The sequence below is a fragment of the Dicentrarchus labrax genome, unplaced genomic scaffold, assembly GCF_905237075.1.
Source record: "Dicentrarchus labrax unplaced genomic scaffold, dlabrax2021, whole genome shotgun sequence".
Lineage (NCBI taxonomy): Eukaryota > Metazoa > Chordata > Actinopteri > Moronidae > Dicentrarchus > Dicentrarchus labrax.
In genome coordinates, this window is record NW_026136720.1 from 30,047,561 (window position 1) to 30,062,812 (window position 15,252).

Sequence of the window (15,252 nt, forward strand, 5' to 3'; positions counted from 1 at the left end):
CATTATGTCATATCTAATGCAAAGTTGACGTTGTTTGGGATGTTTTTGTTATGACAACTTGACATTTACCATGACAACTTAACCTGTCAGTGTCTTTGTCAGTCTGTAAATGACAGACAGTTGAGTTGAGGAAATGATTCATGACACTTGAAAAGCGTTTGATGGTGTAATAACTAAATTGTACTGCTGTACTTGAGGTCAAGGAAAATATTCATGATACAATTATAGTCTATAGTCTATTATAGTCCAAAACTACTGCACGGTATCCTTATCCACATTCTCTGTACAACCAACACACATCCATGCTGTTGATTTAATCCATTTTAATAAATAAATAGAGAAAAAATAAGTTCATGGCTCCATAGAGACGTGGTCCTAGTTACAATGCAGGTCAGTAGACACAGACACACTGAGGAGAGACAGGCTGCAATCATACAGGAACAAATAATGGGATTTTATCCCTCTTCTGCACAGATTTTATGCTTCCATGGTTAATGAAATGTGAGTGAAAATCAGATTTCATGTGACATCCGCTCACAGGGACCACAGGGATCACAGGTTGCAAGTTAAAAATCCAATTTGTTGTACCCATGAAACTGCAGTGACTGACAGAAATAAGCTGTGGTTAGTGACCTATACGTGTAGAGATGTAGCTTATTGTACAACTTTGACCTTCTTTAACTTTTCAAAATGTTACACTTCTCGTCCCAGCTTCAACGGAGGGAAAATACAGTGTGTATGCAAAAATACAGAAACACACAGAGGCATTATATAGTCAAATAAAACCATATGGAGAGACTCCTCTGCTACACAATAACATATGACTACCATTTGGTCTAAATGACCAACAAATCTACCCATCAGTCCCAGGATACTGCTTGTGGAAAGCTACCAGCTACCAGTAGTCGTACTGTGTGCAATTCATCGTTCAGTGGGTTACATCAAGGTACTTAACAGTTACACAAGAGCAATGTCCTGTTAGATCCAAGACACATGGAGGTATATTGTGATAAATAACAGTAATAACATGCACAAAGTCACATATCCCTTCAGAGAATTCATATCTTTGTCACGTTATACAAAAAATCAAGGAACTTCATATCTGCGCATCCAAAATAAAACTGGTATGATCAAATATTAAACTGTTCAGTATAGTTAAAAAGAAAGAGTTCAAAATACAATGGAAGACCTGCATCCCAATCAATGATCCTATCAACAGTATTATACAGTATGTTAGGACAAGTCATCATATCAATAAGACTTTAGGATTAAGAGAACAGAAAATCATATCATCATCTCAGTCTTAGGCATATATTACACAGTATCATATCATATCATATCATATCATATCATAACAGTCTATCTTTATTCAATAGAGCTTATAGTAGAGCTTTTGAACCAATGAGAGAAGCAGGTTGTGCAAAGGGTAAGAGGAAGGGAGTGCTACTCTGTAGCAGAAGCTGGTTCAAAGTTTATTCTAATTCATATATTATAAAATATGAAATCATGGATTTACTGAGTGCTAGACCATTCTGACTTTTAGAGATTTTTACAGTCAGAGCCTAAATGACACAGTGGCCATGTAGAGTATGAAACCCATTTTATCGTTGTAGGCACCTTTTAAACAAACAAAACAGACTATAGCTTATTCAATAAAAACTGCTGCAGCCATCATTCTCTTTCTGTAGGTCCCGTATTGTTTCTAAGCTACCGATTGGACACCGTCTAGTCATTGTAATTCTATGGTTGCTCCTGTACACAGCAGCAAATGCATGAGGTTCTACTAAGTCTGACTACGGTGCTGTACACCACATGTTTATAACATCAGAACAACACTAGGATTGAGTGTCTGTGGGTGTGAAGCTGTACACGGCTGCTGAGGGCCTTTGCTCTCGTGCCTCAAGGTCTCTGCAGCAGAAAGGCTCAACAGGGAGCTCAGGGGTTTGCCACCTCACAAGGTTTGTGCTCTGTAGCCAGCCACCTGCCCACTGCTAAACAGCCTGTGTGTCCCAAGTGAGTAGCACATCCCAGGCTGCTTTCACTTATAGCACATGGCAGCAGTTGTACTGAGCCAGCGGCAGGATCTTGGGTTTGTTGTTTGTCGGTATGTTGAAGGCCAGAGCTTTCTCACACAGAGGGAACTGAAAAAGTCTCTCACGCAACTTTAAGCTATGTCGTTTCCCCTGCTCTGTCTTCGGGGCAGCCTCATCCCGGGTCCCCAGTGCATTGTGGGATCTGTCTGTTACGAGGTCATCTCTTCCACCCTCGTCTGTTTTCACGTCTTGCTCTCCTTCTCTTCCTGCTTTCTGTGCCTCCTTCTCGTTCAGGATGAGTGTGGCAGAGGACACAGGGATGGCGGGGACGGAGGAGGAGAGGAGGAGAGGAGGTTTGTTGGTGTTGTTGTTGGGTTCTGTCTCCTCGTCCTTTCCTTCCTCTGGGCTTGTGGAGTCTGGCTCCCCCTGACAGCACGGTACCACCAGACCAGGCAGAGACGATGGTGGGACTTCAGGTCTCTGCGTGACCGGCTGGTCTCCATGACTGACTGGCTGGTCTGAAATCACACACCCACTGCCTTCTTTCTCTATCTCCATCTCCACCATCTCTTCCTTCTCCTCCTCTTCCTCCTCCATTATCTCCACTGAGCTTCCTAATTCTTTTTGTTCCTCTGCCCTGCACTCTTGATCATCTGCTTCATCGAGCATCCCAACAGCTTCTCTCTCTGCCACTGACAAAGACGCCAAACCTTCACCCTCTTTTACCAAACTTCCCTCCTCCTCCACCTCCACCTCCTCCTCCTCCTCCTCCTCCTCCTCCTCTTCTTCCTCTTCTTCCTCACATATCTGCTGTAGCGCAGGTAGGTTCTTTGTGACTGGAGGTTCTTCAGCCGGAGGTGGACGGAGTGTTAAGCTGAGGCTGGGCTGCCAGGGTCCACGGAAAGCCTGCTGAGGGGCGGGCCTTGCCGCGAGCAGGTCCCCACACTCAGGCACTCCTGAGCGGGGAGAGCTGGGAGAGAGGGCCCCTGAGAGCCAGTGTGGCGGGGCCTCTGGGCTGAGCAGAGCGTTATCCAGCCCCTGCAGCCAGCGATGAGCCTCGATTTCCTCGAGCGAGGCGCGGCGGGACGGATCCTTCTGGAGCATCCTGGAGATCAGACTGACGGGGGGAAAGACAGAGAGGTTTATTGTTTCATGGAAATAATATAAGCTGCTGTTTGCTTGCTTTATTTTTTGCATCACATTTTGGTAATCAGCCAAAGAGCAACTGAACTGACACAGAGAATGACCTGATTTCAATCTCATCTAGGCCATCTCGACAAATCTTACTGAAATGGCCTGTATGAGCTTCTAATGTCCAGAAGGTTGTTCTGTTCTCCTCTGCTCCTTTTCTAAAATCAAATACATCATCATGTGACTGAGGACTAACTCACATGACGAGTGCTGGGTCAGATGTTCCAGGATCTGTTTGCGGCTGCAGATAATCTAACAAACCACTTGGTTGAGGGTATTTATGCCTGCATCTTTCTAGAAGGTATAAAGGCGTTCATTCAGGAAGCTTTTGGAGCTAAAGAACTGCATGCAGACACAGCCGTGGCTTTACACACACAACCTGTACTGCTGTTGTTCCCAATTTGGGATGTGTCAGTATTTGTAAACTGCCAATTTCACCACTTTGGGTGCATATATACTTGTGTTTAAGGTATGAAAATGAAATGAATGAAAGTTTTATTTTATATTTTTCTTATTGTTGAATCCAATCCAGCAAAAAGACCAAAACAATGTGTTAGTCCATCTCTCTCTCTTTCTGACTTTCTTTCCCTGTAAATCTTTTTAAAAAATATATAGATTGTTTTTTTAAGGCTCTGTAATTTCCTAAAATGGCTGGGCACTGTTGTGTTTAGCAAAAATTACTCAAACAGGATTGGGGGACTATTTTCAGCCATGGACTATTGCTCTAGTGAGTATTTATGCCACCATTATGATGTATGAAAAAAATTAACTACAGGGTGTGTGTTCATGGTAATTAAGGAACATGTCACCAAGTCCAGTGTCACCAAGTGGCTCATTAATGTGTTTTTAATAGTTATTGGACAACAGTGGAGCTCGATTGCACAGAGGAATAATATACTGTATATCAGGCTCTGGATGAACAAACAACCTCCAGGGTCTCTACAGGGTTCACCAAGTTAAATCTAAAACTGTTTTAGTAACACACAGAATGGGTTTTAATAGCTGTTTCATCAGTACTTTTCCATTTTATAGTTTTCAAGTGGCTTCAAGTTATGCTGATCATGCTACTCATCATGTATTCCTGCCCCATCCATCCAGTGTTTCCTAACCATGTGCTTCCTCTATTGATCACTCCTCTGCTAAGTCAATAGTTAGTTACAAAATTATCTGTGTTTTCAGGTTTTTATCACAGACTAATGTCAATCACTCTCCAAAGCTGCAGCAGTAGATCAAACTGTATTGATGTTTACCCTGAACCTTCTGTGAGCTGAGGACAGTGTGTGTGTGTTTTGTTTGGAGGTGTGAGAAATGAAGGTGAAGTGAGAAGACACATGAGTACGTGTGAGTTGTATTTTGTTCCTGGGGTGTGTTTGTGTTCCTCTGACTAGACTGAAATAGGGTTTACGGTCCAAGGACACAGATGTTTTTGTATTAAAGGAAACAACAGCCAATATGTGATAGATAACACTCTGAACTGTATTTGCAGCAGCGTGGAGAAGCGTCTCAGAGATCTAGGACACTAAAATAATCCACTGAAACGCACACTAATGAGATGATTTTACGGTCAGCAGCTTCTTAAGACAGAGTGACACACCACATCTATTCAACAGCAAAAATCCTCTGGGAGAGAGTAAGCCTTTAAATGAAGAATCAATTCAAATGAAAAAAAAAAAGGTACAAAGACAATAAAATCTTTTTATTTCACAATAACCTTTCTGAAGCTGGGATCAGAGAGGAACATTAATCTGATCAACCACAGCTTTGGCCTAACCCTAATATCATTCATCTGTACTCACTCTCTGCAGTCGTCTGAAACATGCTCAGGGACGCAGTAGCGACAGTCTAGAATCATGACCAGAGTCTCACTGTCGTTGGTTTCCTGGAAGGGAGGGACGCCACACACCAACATGTACAGGATCACCCCCAGAGACCAGATATCTGGAACACACACACACACACAGAGACACAGAAAGGCACAAAAATTAGCCTTAAATAGCAAATCATCTCAGGCCTTAAAATAGCCTACGATCCCTCTGCTTTCAGATCATATTTAGAATTCTGGAAGCCTCATAGTTCACGAGGGATATTTAAAAATATTTGTCCTTTTTGAATGTGACTTGAAAACAGTAGTTATTTCCTGCAGCAGCCTAAAATTCTGATCCTACAAAACTAAATAGTGGCATCATTTATTGATTCTAGTTAAACTTTTCTTAAATTTTCTCCTCCACGTCCTCGACAGAGAGGTTAGAGGTCAGAGTGAGCTACAGAGCACTGTTCCTACAGAGTCCTACAAAAGGGTACATTAGGTTATTCCTCAATGACGTGAAAAAATATGAGAGGAAAAGGCATGAGTAACATCCGGATGTCCGGCTTTATGTGTCTAACGTGTGAGGGCTAATATGCAGACAGGTTGGGCTTGCTGCTCTTGACCCCTGACTCAAACAGACACACACACACACACACACACACACACACACACACACACACAGGCTTCCTGATCTGACCAACAGTGCTGACTGTGTGTTCTTTTGCCGTCTCCTCCCTTTCCTTCCCCTCCCTCTCTCGTCCTCATGCAGGCACAGTGAGAGAAGGTTCATGCAAACTCTCAACAGCCTGAACCAGGCAAGAACACTGTGGCCGGTTCAAGGAAACACACACACACACACACACACACACACACACACACACACACACACACCACACACACACACACACACATATACACAAATACACAAATACACATGAAGAGGAAAGGGAGCTGGGGGCTGAAGGCCATAACAAACAGAGGGCTTGTTGTGGTGTTGTGCTATTCTGAGAATGATCTTGCTGCTTTCCTTCATTTTTTCTGTCTCTCCTTGTGTTTCTCCCAAACGCTGGAAATAGGAACACTGCACATTTTGTTCACGTTGTGTGTTAACCCTGATGTAACATTGGAAATAAAGCCAGATTATGTATTTAATAAATGCTGCCTCTGCCAATATCACATTTGTTAGGACAATTCCAGTTATTTTTGAGTTGGAGTTATTGCTATCCTAATCTTCCATCAGTGTTGTCACAGTAGACTTCTAGTGACACGTTAATCTTCAACAAAAATGGCAGTTGATTGACTTATTACTACATTTCGACTTGCAAAAGGACCAGTGTGTAGGATTTAGTGGCATCTAGCGGTGTAGTGGCAGATCGCAACTCCCTTGCTTCACCCTCCCCTTCCAAGCGCGAAGGGAAAGCTATGGTGGCCATTGTTATTACTGTACACTGACAAAAGTGGAAATTTATTTTTGCCACCAAAAATCCCTGATATATGAGCAATAATTACAGACGTATCGGCAAAAGTTGACAAAATTCCACATGTTCTCAAAACACCTGCCTTAGTGAATACACTTTTTCACTATAATGTCCAAAGCAGATCAGCTATAAGGGGATTTAGAAATCTATTTCTATTTCAGAACACAATAAAAATCCAAATAGTGCACTTCATTCAGACCCATATCTATGCACAGAATCTGACACATACCAGTCCCCAACATTCAGCCATTGTCCCACATGATACTCATGATGGTCCAAACAACAGCCCTCAGTCCTCATCATACAATGTACACTCATTTCAGTCTAGAGAAGCGTTATGCAACAAGGAGGAGAAGCCAGTGAGTGCTGGGAGTGTACTTTTCTCTGCTCGCTGGGGAATATCACACATTCTCACCATGCATTAGTGGCCTGCTGACAGCACAAACATCAACTCTGGACACACACACACATACATACACACACACACACACACACACACACACACACACACACACACACACACAGTTTATATATATATATATATATATAAGCAGTTAAACTACATAAATGTCGAGATCTAAAAGCTTGTTCCTGGTTTTATGGTTGGCTGTGGCTCTTTTTAGGGGTTGCCTCTGAAGTGCGCATTTCAAGACCAAATACGTCACAAAGGGTCAACAAAGCCAGCCTCGTTCCAACGGGCCCTCTAAATTCAGACAAAAAAATGCAGCCCTATTTTCCCCACATTTTGAGACCAAAACTGGAGTATCTATTTGGAGTATATATATATATATATATATACACTGTATAGAGAGAGAGAGAGAGAGAGAGAGAGAGAGAGAGAGAGAGAGAGAGAGAGAGAGAGATTTGTCTCTTAAAACAGCTCTTCTGATCTTGTAAGAAGCTGATTTTTTTCTTAAAATTAACAGGGCACTCCTCATACAGTTGGGGGGCTTGAGACAGATTTTATGCACCAACTTTGTAAAACTGGCTTCCCTAACTCTCTTATGGGGTTAGACAATTACCCATGATGTCACAGGGCTATTTTTTGTCCTGCAGAGCCACAGAATATAACTGTTTTCACATACACTGATCAGCCCATAACATTATGAGCACTGACAGGTGAAGTGAATAACACTGATTATCTGGTTATCATGACTCCTGTCAGTAGGTGGGATATATCAGGCAGCAAGTGAACATTTTGTCCTCCAGTTGATGTGTTAGAAGCAGGAAAAATGGGCAGCGCGAGGATTTGAGCGTCTTTGACAAGGGCCACATTGTGATGGCTAGACAACTGGGTCAGAGTATCTCCAGAACTGCAGCTCTTGTGGGGGGTTCCCGGTATGCAGAGGTCAGTACCCATCAAAAGAAGTCCAAGGAAGGAAAAACTGTGAACCGGAGACTGGTTCATGGGGGGCCAAGGCTCATTGATGCACAAGGGGAGCGAAGGCTGGCCTGTCTGGTCCGATCCAACAGACGAGCTACTGCAGCTCAAACTGCTGAAACAGTTAATGCTGGTTCTGATAGAAAGGTGTCAGAACACACAGTGTCAGTTTGTTGGTATGGGGCTGCAGAACATTATGACCACCAGGCTAATGGGTGTGTGTGTATATACATATTTACACTTATGTCACACAATAGCACCAGTATCTCAGACAATGGGCAGACCAGACTCCATTGACAAAACCAGTAATTTTACCTAGCAAAGTAACAACAAAATAAAAACCTAAATAAAACTCACCAAAAACAACTTTGTTACTTTTTCCAACAACTACAACCCTGGTTGAAATAAACCCTTATTTTAAAGAGTTAGATAAGAAAATAGATGTGAAATGGGCTTCTATGGCTGCTATGTAATGTTAGTTAATGCTTGGAGAAAAAAGCGCCTTTCAAAGTACATCCACTAAAGGTGCTTGTTTTTGCCACTGTACATTTTACATTGTGTGCTAGCTTCAGTGAAGTGAAGCTTCATTTAATGTAGAGTAAGTGGAAGCTCAGCTCACTACACTTTCCAAGTAGCTTGCCCAACACTGATGATTTGTTCTCTGCACTGTTTTTATTATCTCCACCATGTCTAGTAGTGGTGTGCTGGTTCTGGGCTTTGCAAGGTCTGGAAAAGTCCTTGTTGATATAAACAAACCAGCCGCCTTCAGGTTTATATGAAAACACAGACAAAGAGTTTTTTTCTGAAAAACCTCTCAGATTATCCAACGATTCCTTGATCTAAAATGGGATGTTTAGGGGGCTCTACATGTGCTGCTCCCAGCTGGGCAACAAGCAACCGTCACCCTCCACCCTGGAGCTGAGAGACAAGCCGTGTATACGACGTGGCGGCCAGAAAAAGAGGAGGCACGGAAAGTCTTTATTCTAAATGAAACTTTTTGCTGTGGTTTAACAGATCACACTTTATGGACATTGGAAAGCACATCAGAGAGCTGTAACCCAACTTGACCTCAGACTTCATTACTGTGACGGTCTTATTTTGAATCATCTTCTTCATCTTGTGAATCTTCTTTAAATAATGGATCTGACCAAAACTTGCCGTTTACTGGTTTAGAATTTTAGAAAGCAGGTTTTTTGTCCCATAAAACTCTTGCTGCACTAAAAACATATTAAAGGGACACAGACACTGTCTGCATAAGACAACTGGACCACATAAAAAAAAATAGGTGCAAAAACACAAAATACATCACCATCATCTGCTTTTCTTAAAGTTAATATGTTTTAGGATTTATCTTTCCATTGTAACCACACGTCACAATGTCTCCTGAGTAAATAACAGTGAGTCGCTGACGCCCAGAGAGGCTCACAGCATCTGCCAAATGCAGAAGTTCCTCCCACACAGAACGTACTTAACCAATTTAGGTCTCCCTCCCTTCTTATCTGACAGTTCCGTAACTTTATTGCCAACTTTTCATAACTCACCAGTTGTCATATCTACACAAACTGGAACTTGTGGCCTTCTTGTTATATGATGAGCCAGGTTGAGTCAATTTTATCCAAATCTTAAGTGCAAATCACTAAATGAATAAAAAAACTATCTGGCCAAGATACAGGACAACACAAATATGTAGCATTAGCAGGCAAGCATGTACCGCTGACTTAAAGTCATTTTTTCATCAGCGAAGCCTAACATTAACACTCTGACCTCAAAAACTGTACACACATGCATGCACACAGTAATTGGCCGATATTATGTAACTATAGGCAGTGTTTATCTTTGTCAAAGGCAAGAGGCCCTGTGGACCTTCCTGTCTCTCCACCGAATCATATGACTATCACCCACACACACACACACACACACACACACACACACACACACACACACACACACACACACACACACACACACACACACACACAATGTCCTCAAACAGAGCACACATATACTGTAAAGACTCCCAGTGGAGAAGGCACTGCAGTGAATTAAACAGCAGTCTGTTTATAGACAGAAATATCAAAGAGACACACAGAACGGTCTATGTGTGTGAGTGAGTGTGTAGAGACGGGTTTATGAGTCACCTTACTAAGCTGAGATCACTAAGGGACATCTCTTCCTCTGTGCAGCTCAGGATTATCACACACGTGTACTTATAGGTGTGTGTGTGGGGGTAATGGAAGTGTGCATTTCTATCAAAGTGATGATATAATCATATATCGACCACAGGTTGAGTCATGTCAGAGTAAAATAGAACAAAAAAGTGCACTTGAGTTGAAGTGAAGCAGAAAACAGTCTTGGAGGATGTAATAATACACACACACACACACACACACACACAAATGGGTTTAAATGGACGCCCTTCATGTGGACGCTTTTAGAAACAGGAACTAACATGAGAAAAAGGAACTAATGTAGCTCATGAGTCATGTTGAATTTATGGATGCATATGAGCAGTGTTTCTTCATCAGCACTATTTTTTATATGGGTGCCATCCCACCGAGACCATTACGAGCAGACGACATTGCAAGGTAATATGGGAAAAAGAAAATTCAAGTTTCTGAAATAACACTTTACTTATATATCACTTTCCATTTACAATGCATCCTTGCCATAGGCCGTATTGCCTTTAAACAAAATCAAATGCTGTACATGTCCTTCCACAAGAACAGCTCCTAATTGCAGTTGGGATACATTTGTATTCAGTGCAGATTCTTTGTAGTCACCAGAATAAATAGCACCCAAACACAGCCAAAATCCAGCCTAGTCCAGCTTAGCAGATAAGACCACCAACCTCCATGAACTGATCAAGCTGTGTGCCCCCCCCAAAAAAAAGTGATGCTTGGGGCTTCCTTTTTTTGCTATCAGTCTCTATCTTTATCTCTCTTTCTCTCTCACACACACTCATACATAAATGCTTGCTATGCAGTGTGAGAACCCAGTGTTGAGCTGCAGTGTTTGGTTCCACTGCAGAACGTGCCCAGTTGGCTCATGACTGGCTGGCTTGCTTAGACTGACCCAGATACACACACTAATCCTTTACGGCACACACACACACACACACACAGATTCATACATACACACAGGCACAAACACATACAAGCACATAAATATGGATGGGTATACAGAGCAGGAACACACACACAGTAAGATACAAGAAAATACACAGGAATACATACGCAGGGTCAAGGGGACAAATGTGGCCACACATAGGGAAAGTGATGAATGCACACACACACACACACACACACACACACACACACACACACACACACACACACACACACACACACACACACGCTCATGCAAAAAGGCACAAACACAAACAATCATTCTTAACTTTGTAAACAGCACGACAAAAAAACTTCACCTCATCTGCTTATAGTGTAGTACAATCGAAAGCTTCAGAACAGCTACTAAATGGACCTTAAAGTAAGAAAGCTTTGTCAACTACTCTATGTAAGCATGTCAAGTCCTTAAAGTGCTCCAGGACAACTGGGCAAACTCTGTTAAAGGTTCTGATTAGCATCGTGGCAAACGATTGAAAGCTCCAGAACAGCTACTAAAGGGACCTTGAGGTAAGATTGCTCTGTTCAGGGTGGGAAATAAGTGAATTACATAGGTTATGTTAAAGTGGATGTATTCACTTAAATTTAGACAGATTTTGCTGATCTGAGAACATGACAATGTTTGATGTTGCACACAACCGCTGGCTATTATTTGAATGTGTAATGTCAGCATCAGCACCACAAACTTGCTTATCTAAGCCATTGGTTCCAAACATTTTTAGCTTGTGACCTCTTAAACAAAGAGATGTCAACTAGTTGTGACCCCTCGTCACTGGTTGCTTATGTCTGCCGGTCATGACCAATTTAAAAAGAGTCCTCCAAATGTCCAGTAATTTAGAAGAAAATAAGTGAAGTCTAGAGGAAAGTCTGACAAAATAAACACAATTTGATAGCACAAGTATGTATTTTCTGCTTTTCAGATTTGACGGTTTGGATCTAGACCAACAGGTCAGTTATAAAAGAATAACAAATTCAGTTTCTCACCCACAGCTGGAGCATCATACTCTTCTCCCAGCAAGATCTCTGGAGCGGAGTATGCCAGCGACCCACAGCTGGTGGCCAACATCGTCCCGGGTTGGAATAAGTTGCTGAATCCAAAGTCTGTCAGTTTCACCGCCCCCTGCTGGGGAAAGAACACCACATTCTCGGGCTTCAGGTCCCGGTGCACCACGTGGAGCTGGTGGCAGTACGCCACAGCACGCACAATCTGTGCGAAATGTCGCTTGGCGGTGCCCTCAGCGACGCCTCCCTCATGGCGGAGGATGTAGTCGTAGAGGTCGCCCCCCTCGGCCAGCTCCATGACCAGGTAGAGGGTGGTGGGTGTGTCGATGACCTCGTAGAGGCGGACCACGTTGGGATGCTGCACCAGCCTCATACACCTGAAAATAATTAGTAATGATGGTGAGATAACGGGCTAAGAATATTAGCTGAATTTTCAATAAGGATGCTTTGAGTGGTGCAACTCCTTCAGGGCGGCTTCAAATGTAGACAGGAGTTTTTTTTGTTCCATTTTTGGCTCAGAGGAGATTCAAAGGGATTACAAACAATCAACATGTCTGTTTAAAATCCCATTAAATCTGATCTAAAAAAAAGTACAAAGTGCTCTTTCATTCACAACCCCCATCTTCCAGAATAATTATTCTTTACCTCACTTCCTGTAAGAGGTGGCTTGTTGCCATGACATCGAGTTTTGTCTTGTCAATCATCTTGACAGCAACCAGTTGCCCGGTGTTGACATGACGAGCCAGCTTAACCACAGCAAAGTGCCCCCTGCCCAACGTCCGACCCAGATGGTACAGTCCACTGAGATCAGAGCGGCTGGGGCTGCTCCTGGGGCTGAGATGTTCATCCTGGGCTGAGGGGATTTCTCCAGAGGAGTCCATGTTTGAAACCAAGAGGAGATTTGGAAGGGAGGGGGGTAGAGGCAGTTTGGAAGGCTTCAAGAGGTTGGTAAAAGGAAAAAGGAGACAGGAAATAGTTGTGTCCAGGTGTCGGGGACAGAGGGAGGAGGGGGGTGCAGTCCAGTAAAGTTCCTCAGTGGTGGGGAGTCGCCTGGCAGGACAAAGAAAGAACAACATAATGAGGCAAAATGACAGTGCTGATGATTTTGGCCTTTGGCCCAAAGGGAAAAGGGCTTAGATGAGGTCAGCTGCTGCCAATGCCTCATCCCTTCAAGCACTGGACCAGAAATAGATTGATATTTCACATCTATTAACAAAGGCAGAGAGGACAGAACACGTTTAAATGAAGTGGTGAAGACTAGATTACAATGTATACAATTATAGTACAATGAGAGCAGTAGAGGATAAAATATTCTTTTATTGTCTGTGATGGGCTGTGATTGGCTCTATCTCAAATAACACCCATCCAGCACAAATGGCATGCCAAATCAATACTGTAACAAGAAACCATAATGTATGTATGTGTGTATGTGCACGTGAATGTGTGTTTGCGTGTCATTAGTTTGGCTAAGAGGGTCAGAAGGTGGCATCAGACCTGATGATGTCATCATCAGACCTTCCCCAGGGTAACAAGTTCAGCTGCCATCATCATCTTCATTACCATGGTCATCATCAATGCAGTTACCACTGTCAACTTCTCCTGCTCATCCTCATCATCGCTTACTTGTCACTATATATAGCAGCATCACTACTGCCATTAAAGACAACAGCAGCCGCTTTCAACGTGTTTAAAGCCCCTCTCACAGCTCCACTGGGCCAAGTGGACAGAGGCAGGCCTCGCCGTGTTAATATGCGCTGATATCCTTGGCTGTGCAGTTTTATCAGATCCAAAACACCGCGTAATCTTGCCTACGGGCTGTTACACTTGTGTTGAGGCCAGCTGTTCTCCACTTGGCCTCAACTGCAGTCCCGAGTTGTCACATACGCATGTAGTCATCCTCCTGACTGCCGCTCACCACCTCCAAACAAACGCTACCAACAACCTCACTGACACTGACAGCGCCGCAGGAGCACACTACTGCCGCCGCTGCCGGACCAGAGGCAGCGCTGAACACACAGTAAGCCCGGTGCCAACTTACCATTGTTGTGCGAATATCCCGCAGCTGCGTGCCGCTCCGCTAACGCTTGTTTCGGTCACAACACAGCCTCACACTTGGTGTCACCGCTGAATTCAGTCGTAGGAAATGACAGCGCCGCCGTCTCGTTGTCTTTCATAATCCTCCATGTTCGCGGTCCATGTGTGCACATACTTTTCTCCTGACCGTCCGCCCGCCTCAATTCATCCCACAGTCTCGAGCTGTGTGACCGCGCGCACAAACACAACACGAAGTGGGACGGAACATCCAGTGCGCGCGCGTGCACGTACGTACGCGCGCGTGTGTGTCCAGCTTCCTTCTGACGTCAATACATTCCAACTCGCTCCCGCGGCGCAGCAGCAGCCAACGGGCGCGAGCCTCTCGTACGCAGTGGAGAGAGGAAAATAACTGAATGAAGTCCGAGGAATTATATAACGGACTGATGTGTTTGTTCCTCTACATACCGGGCAGGCGCAGAGAGACTTGGCACAACATACATTATAACTTGCATTCCTAAGATGTTTCTATAATGACTTTATTCATTTGGGCGGAATTCACGCAGAAGACTCGGGGCCACGACGGAAATAAAAACAAAAAAGTTGTTTTATTTATACCTCTAGTTGGCTGGAATATCTTGAGGAAAAGTCACCTCACTATCTCTACTTACAGTGCGTCAGATAGTATGTAATGATCTCGTCATGTAGGCTAAATGTAAGTTGGGGTTTCTTTTGTGTGTCAGTCTGTTTCCATGATTATTTCTCTGGTAGCACATCATGTAGCATCACCTCACACTGACTGTCACATTCTTGAATTGGCTGGATTTAATGTCTTTGTGTTGTCATCTGTAGATTTGAGATTTCAAGCATTGTTATACTGAAAAGTCTGCACTAGTCTGCCTGATGATCTCATCCCAGCTGCTCTTTGTTTCGTTGAAGCAAACACTCTGCAGAATAATGGGGCCATCTAGTGGTCCTTTGCTTTTATTTCGACATTATATCTACCTGCCCGCCAAACACTCCCAGCACACAGTACAGACAAAGGACAGAGTTTATACGGTTTGGGGTTTTTAATCTCACTCTCTCTTTCTCAGACACACACACGCACACACCTTTCTGTTTCATATCTAAGGAAACAGAACAAGAATCAAACACAATGCATGTGACAGCAGCAGCAGTTTCTACCCTAGGGTATGTCTCTTAACAT

At 43.4% G+C, this 15,252-nt stretch overlaps 1 protein-coding gene across 1 annotated transcript; it reads right to left on the reverse strand.

Annotated features, from left to right (window-relative positions):
* Nucleotides 1-308: 308 nt before the first annotated feature.
* snrkb (SNF related kinase b) lies at nt 309-14,339 on the reverse strand. Its single transcript, XM_051382251.1, has 5 exons — nt 14,053-14,339; nt 12,660-13,064; nt 11,997-12,391; nt 5,021-5,162; nt 309-3,150 (listed from the first exon to the last, which is right to left on the reverse strand). The coding sequence occupies exons 2-5, from the start codon at nt 12,893-12,895 to the stop codon at nt 2,043-2,045; spliced, it is 1,881 nt and encodes a 626-aa protein (XP_051238211.1). The 5' UTR covers nt 12,896-13,064; nt 14,053-14,339; the 3' UTR covers nt 309-2,042.
* Between the last annotated feature and the right edge of the window lie 913 nt (nt 14,340-15,252).

Excerpts from the sequence above, each read along its gene's own strand:
- snrkb (XM_051382251.1), bottom strand. The coding sequence starts at position 12,895 with ATGGACTCCTCTGGAGAAATCCCCTCAGCCCAGGATGAACATCTCAGC. Across the intron at positions 12,392-12,659 it reads CACCTCTTACAGGAAGTGAG|GTGTATGAGGCTGGTGCAGC; the intron begins GTAAAGAATAAT and ends AATTATTTTCAG. Across the intron at positions 3,151-5,020 it reads GTTTCAGACGACTGCAGAGA|TCTGATCTCCAGGATGCTCC; the intron begins GTGAGTACAGAT and ends TCCCCCCGTCAG.